General features: G+C 48.7%; 1 protein-coding gene across 1 annotated transcript in view; it reads right to left on the reverse strand.

The window, feature by feature from the left end:
• The window catches only part of trib2 (tribbles pseudokinase 2), an 11013-nt gene extending 5729 nt beyond the window's left edge, over positions 1 to 5284 (reverse strand). The window contains exon 1 of the mRNA XM_062468062.1: positions 5207 to 5284. Within this exon, the coding sequence (XP_062324046.1) occupies positions 5207 to 5284 (78 nt within the window). The remainder of the gene's footprint in view (positions 1 to 5206) is intronic.
• Positions 5285 to 5827: the final 543 nt, after the last annotated feature.

The following is a 5827-nucleotide window of genomic DNA, read 5'->3' on the forward strand; positions in this document are numbered from 1 at the left end:
CTGATTCTTTCCAAAGAAGCTGCAGGTCCAGATAGAGAACGTGTGGAGCGTTCTGATTGGTTACGTAAGGCGAGCATACTGGTAGAGCATATATACACACACACACACACTCAGGGCCCAAGGGGGGAGTGTTTGCGTTTCCTGTAATCTGAGCTTCCGTTCTCTAAAAGATGATGTAACTGGATGCCAGCCCTAGACCGAGCAGGAGAGCCGGCCAGTCATAGACTGAAATATCCATTTGTGTGTTTGTGTGTCCATGTGTCTATGTGTATAATATACACATGTGCATGTGTGTGTGTTCTTCCACAAAGGCCTATTCATTGTAGAATACCTCCGTTTCAACATTTCAGCCTGTGGTGATAGGTGATGGTACCGTGGCATGAATGGTCTGTGACAGTATGGACAGTGTGAATGTGGCTGCAGTAAACAGGAGCTTTTTATTGCATCACGCTGCCCTGCAGATAGTTTTACAAGGTCATAGAGATATGGCTCCTTACCAAGACTCACATAACTCCATCTAACTCCAAATCTTGTTCCTGGCTCGTAAACTCAAGTTCCCAGAAGTCAAGGACAGTAGCAGATGACGCAATAGGCTTGATAGGTTCTATTGGCATGTGTGGCAGTTATCGCAGAGCATGTGAACACTTAATGCACAGTAACTTATGCACCTCTGATATCACGTGTCAGTGGAAATGTGTGAGGGTGTGCACGTGAATTTATGTGTGTGTTTGCATGTGCGTGTCAGTGTGTGTGTGTGGATGTGTGGATGTGTGTGTGTGGATGTGTGTGTGTGTGTGTGTATGTGTGCCCAACCCTTGATGACTCATCAGGCTCGCTTGGAAGAAGTGAGATAGTTCTGGCTCCTGTCCCTTTAGGAAGATACTTCACACAGAGATGAATGTAAATGTTACAAATGTTCTTCCAGACACTTCTCTTCCTCTCCCGCTCCTCAAATGGATTTTCCATCTTCTCTCTGGTTCCTGTCCGACAGCAGCCCAGGTATTAATTATGGATGTCTTCAAAGGAAAGCCTTCCTGGCTGAGAGAGGGTCTTGTATAAACACCTTCTCACAGGAAGGAGTCTGTGTTCAGGGAACGTCTGGCACTTTACGTTGTTAGCTTTGAAGGCGTTGGGAAGACTCAATATTGTCAGAACTCTGTTCCGAAACGTGACGTAAATACTGTGTGAAACGAGCTAATTAGTAGGCTCGGCACCGCCATTTTGTTGTCATGGTAATTCAGTGGGATCCTCCTGTTGGATGGAGTTAGACACGACTGAAGATGGAGAGAAGAAGACCACAACCTCACTCCTCCTTCCCTCTGATCAAAGATCCTCTGCATCAGCCCAGACCAAGTTCAGGAGAACCACAGCTTTCCCCTCCATTGCTTACATTTACATTTAGTCATTTAAGTCGCTCTTATTCAGAGCGACTTACAGTAAGTACAGGGACATTCCCCCCAAGGCAAGTAGGGTGAAGTGCCTTGCCCAAGGACACAACGTCATTTTTCTGGCGGGGAATCGAACCCGCAACCTTCTGATTACTAGCCCGATTCCCTAACCGCTCAGCCACCTGACTCTGTCATCATGCTCTCATGTTTTCCGCCCCCCTCCTTGTTCCTCTGCTTCACCCAGGTCTCAGCCTGGTTCCTCCTGGTTCCTCCTGGTTCCTCCTGGTTCCTCCTGGTTCCTCCTGGTTCCTCCCGGCCCCCCAGGGGGGGGTCTGTGCCTGCCTCGCTCAGCCGTGACCCTCAGGGCTCATCCGCCACACCTCCAGTTCCTGCCTGGTAACTGCTAACCTGTTCTTCCCCTCGTTTCAGTCCGTTTCGATCTGGTCCAGAGGATGACTCTCTCTTGTGTTTGCTTGGCCTTGTGACCAGCCTCATCCAACCCACTGCATGCTTGGCTGGGCTACCAGCTTCTTCATCCATTGGGCTTGGCGTGTGTATGTTTTTGGTATGTGTGTGTGTGAGTATCTGTATATGCGTGTGTGAGTATCTGTGTGTGTGTGTGCTGTCTCCCCATGACCCATTTGTCGATCGAACAGAGTGTTCCCCGCTCTGCTCGGGTTTCCATGCCAACGCAGGCAGTGGCAAGACGCATGCTGAGGACCCTGGCTCTGCAGAGTTCATTTCAAGAGACAGTGCGTGTGTGTGTGGTGTGGTGTGTGCATTTGTGTCTGTGTGTGTGTATGTCTGTGTGTTTATGTATGTATGAATGAGACCTAGTCCACACCCACAGTACAGTAAACTGTTGGTGCAGTTATAATCAGAAGGATCATTCTTTGCCTATGGAAACACTTTCACAGGCATTCTCTGAGGCTAACCACCAGATTCATTCATAGCAGTGAAAAGCTGAAGTAATGCATTCACATGAACAATGAGGTTAGAATAGCCGGTAGTTATAAGCAGAACTCTACTTACAAACCTCCAATGAGTGAATGGAAAAAGACAGCAGCTGTAGGCTGAGATATGGAAGGTAAACCACTAGATTCATTCATGTGTATTGAGGAAGAAAAAAGACAGAGGAGAGAAAGAGGAAGAGAGACCGAGGGAGAAAGAGAGAGGGGGAAGAGAGAGAGAAATATGTAAGGGAGAGAAAGAGAGAGAGATTGAGAGAGAGAAAGAATGAGGGGGCAGAGAAGCGGAGAGAAAAAGAGAGAAGGAAGAGAGAGAGAAAGATAAATGGAGAGAAAGAGAGAGAGACAAAGAAGAATAGACACAGAGGAGATGGTAGATTCCCTAACAGATGCAACGTGTGACTACGTAATTTGGCGGCACCAAGACTTCATCCGACCACGGCCAATTTGTGCAGCTCAAGGTGACCCCTGGGATATCAGACCGGTGGGAGTCTGTGTGTGTGTCTGTGTGTCTGTCTGTGTGTGTGTCTGTGTGTGTCTGTGTTTGTGTGTTTGTGTGTGTGTGTGTGTGTGTGTCTGTGTGTCTGTCTGTGTGTGTGTCTGTGTGTGTCTGTGTTTGTGTGTGTGTCTGTGTGTGTCTGTGTTTCTGTGTGTGTCTGTGTGTTTGTGTGTGTGTGTGTGTCTGTGTTTGTGTGTGTGTCTGTGTTTGTGTGTCTGTGTTTGTGTGTCTGTGTGTGTCTGTGTGTGTGTCTGTGTGTGTCTGTGTGTGTGTCTGTGTGTGTCTGTGTTTGTGTGTGTGTGTGTGTGTCTGTGTGTTTGTGTGTGTCTGTGTGTGTCTGTGTTTGTGTGTGTGTGTGTGTGTGTGTCTGTGTTTATGCGTGAGTTTAAGCTTCCAGGAGAATGTGCTCAGTCTGCTCTGTTTAATGCTGCTCCCAGAAGAATCCAGAAGGGATTCATTTTGTGAAAGCATCCCTCAGCCCCCAGTGCCTCCCATCCTGTCTCTCACCACCCCCAGCCCCCACCCCCAACCCCCACCCCCACCCCCACCCCCCACCCTCATCCCTTGTCTGCAGTACAAGAACCAGGCTATCAAAAGGAAAGGTGCTGTATCTGCTTGCCTGCTTTTCACCTATCCTGAGTTTACGGATCAAAGGAATTTGCACTCGCTCTCTCTTGTCCTCAAAATGAAACACACACACACTCTCTCTCTCTCACACACACACACACACACACACACACACACTAATCGCAGCTCTGATTAATGAGCCCCGTCTAAGCTCTCCCAGGTAACAGCATTATCAACGCAGCTGGCTGCTATACTGATCAATCACTCTAATGTTAAAAGATAAATGCAGCTATCCCCTCACACCTACTACCTCTCTGCTGTGTTCTCCAGGGGATGGTTAACCACCGCTAGACCAGTAGGCAGATGTCAAGGCATCCGCCAGCCGCCTGAATCAACTCAGAGGACATGACTCTCTTCCTGTCTCCTCTCCGAATTCATTTGAAAAAGCGTTTCCAAACCTTTCCACACAAAGCCGGAAAGCTCGCTTAACCGATGGAGAGAAACCAAAGTGGAACTAGAGCCGCTTGGAATTTCAATATGTTATTCAACAGAATCTCTCACATATTTGAATAAGATCTCATCGCTGCAGACCTTGTACTGGCCTTTGAAGTCACGTATAAATAGATGTGCCGCGAAGATAATGAATCTACTGCAACCTAGTTTGTGCATATTCATACACAGTGGTCATAATGAGAAGACAGAACTCTGGGTAGAGAGTCTCTGGAACACATCGCATTCTCCCGTCAACACATCCGTATAGCATTTCTTTGATAACAAAACAATCAGTTCTGCAGAATCCCAAACAGACACACACACACTGCTCACATAGTTCAGCCACACCCCTCGGCACACACACACACACACTCGTGTTTTTAGGAGGGTGAATCACCAGCCATCCTTGGGGTTGCTCAGGGATGACTCATCCCCTTCAAACGGCAGTCCTCTAGGAACCTTCACGCAGCTAGAGTATCTCCGACACACACACACGCAAATACCCACACACACCTAGCCTACACACACACGCAAATACCCACACACACCTAGCCTACACACACACGCAAATACCCACATACACCTAGCCTACACAGACACGCAAATACCCACACACACCTAGCCTACACAGACACGCAAATACCCACACACACCTAGCCTACACAGACACGCAAATACCCACACACACCTAGCCTACACAGACATACAAATACCCACACACACCTAGCCTACACAGACACGCAAATACCCACACACACCTAGCCTACACAGACACGCAAATACCCACACACACCTAGCCTACACAGACACGCAAATACCCACACACACACGCAAATACCCCCACACACCTAGCCTACACACGCACACACACACACTCTATACACATGGCGAAGTCCACATATGCATGAGAAAATGCAAAGGCTCACAAGTATGAACGCAGACTTGCACACGTGCATCCCCAGGTGTACGCAAGCATGGCCACACACAGTCACACACACAGTCACACACACACACAGTCACACACACACACACAGTCACACCAACACACACAGTCACACACACACAGTCACACACACACACAGTCACACACACACACAGTCACACACACACACAGTCACACACACACAGTCACTCACACACACATAAAGGATTTCAGTCTACTTGATATCTGTGACGCACTGGCAGTGGGGGAAGCCCACCATCAGTAGAGGAGTGTGTGTTCGTGCACGCGTGAGTGTGTGTGTTTGTGTGTGTTTGTGTGTTCCAGTCACGTGCCTGGAGAGATGAGTCACTGGCAGGTTTGTCAGGGAGCGGCTGGTGAGAGGGAACGGTGCGATGCGCAGCTCGTCGTTGTCCTGGCGATGTCTCATCTCTCACCGCTCAGAGCTGCTCGGCAACATGGCCGCCTCACCTCAGCCGTGCATCACCTGTCACAGGAGCCACGATGACGCTCCAATCACAGACCTATTCAGTCCCTCTCACACACTGCTGGCTCACTCATCACGTTTGAGAGGGGGGGGGCTTCATCCTACCCAGTCAGGTCCAACTGGTCCATCTCTTCGTTGTTTTCAGAAAACGTCTTCAAGCTGTTCCTGCCTTTCATCTGCCCTGCATATCACAGAGAGACATGTGTGCTTGCGTTCATAGGCATTGGTGTGTATGTACATGTGTGTGCGTGTGTGCGTGTGTGTGTCTTCCATGTGCCCCCAGGGTTGGAAAACTGTGGACAGAGATAGTAAAAACAGATAACGCCAAGAGGAGAGATACGTGGCCTAGAATGAGTGTGTATGTGTGTACATGTGAGCATGTGTGTGTGTGTCTGTGGATGTGTTTCTATGTATATACACTTTGTGTGTGTGTGTGTGTGTGTGTGTGTGTTTGTGTGTGTGTGTGTGTGTGTAAAGGTGTGTGTG

Source organism: Osmerus eperlanus, chromosome 8 (assembly GCF_963692335.1).
Source record: "Osmerus eperlanus chromosome 8, fOsmEpe2.1, whole genome shotgun sequence".
NCBI classification, from domain to species: domain Eukaryota; kingdom Metazoa; phylum Chordata; class Actinopteri; order Osmeriformes; family Osmeridae; genus Osmerus; species Osmerus eperlanus.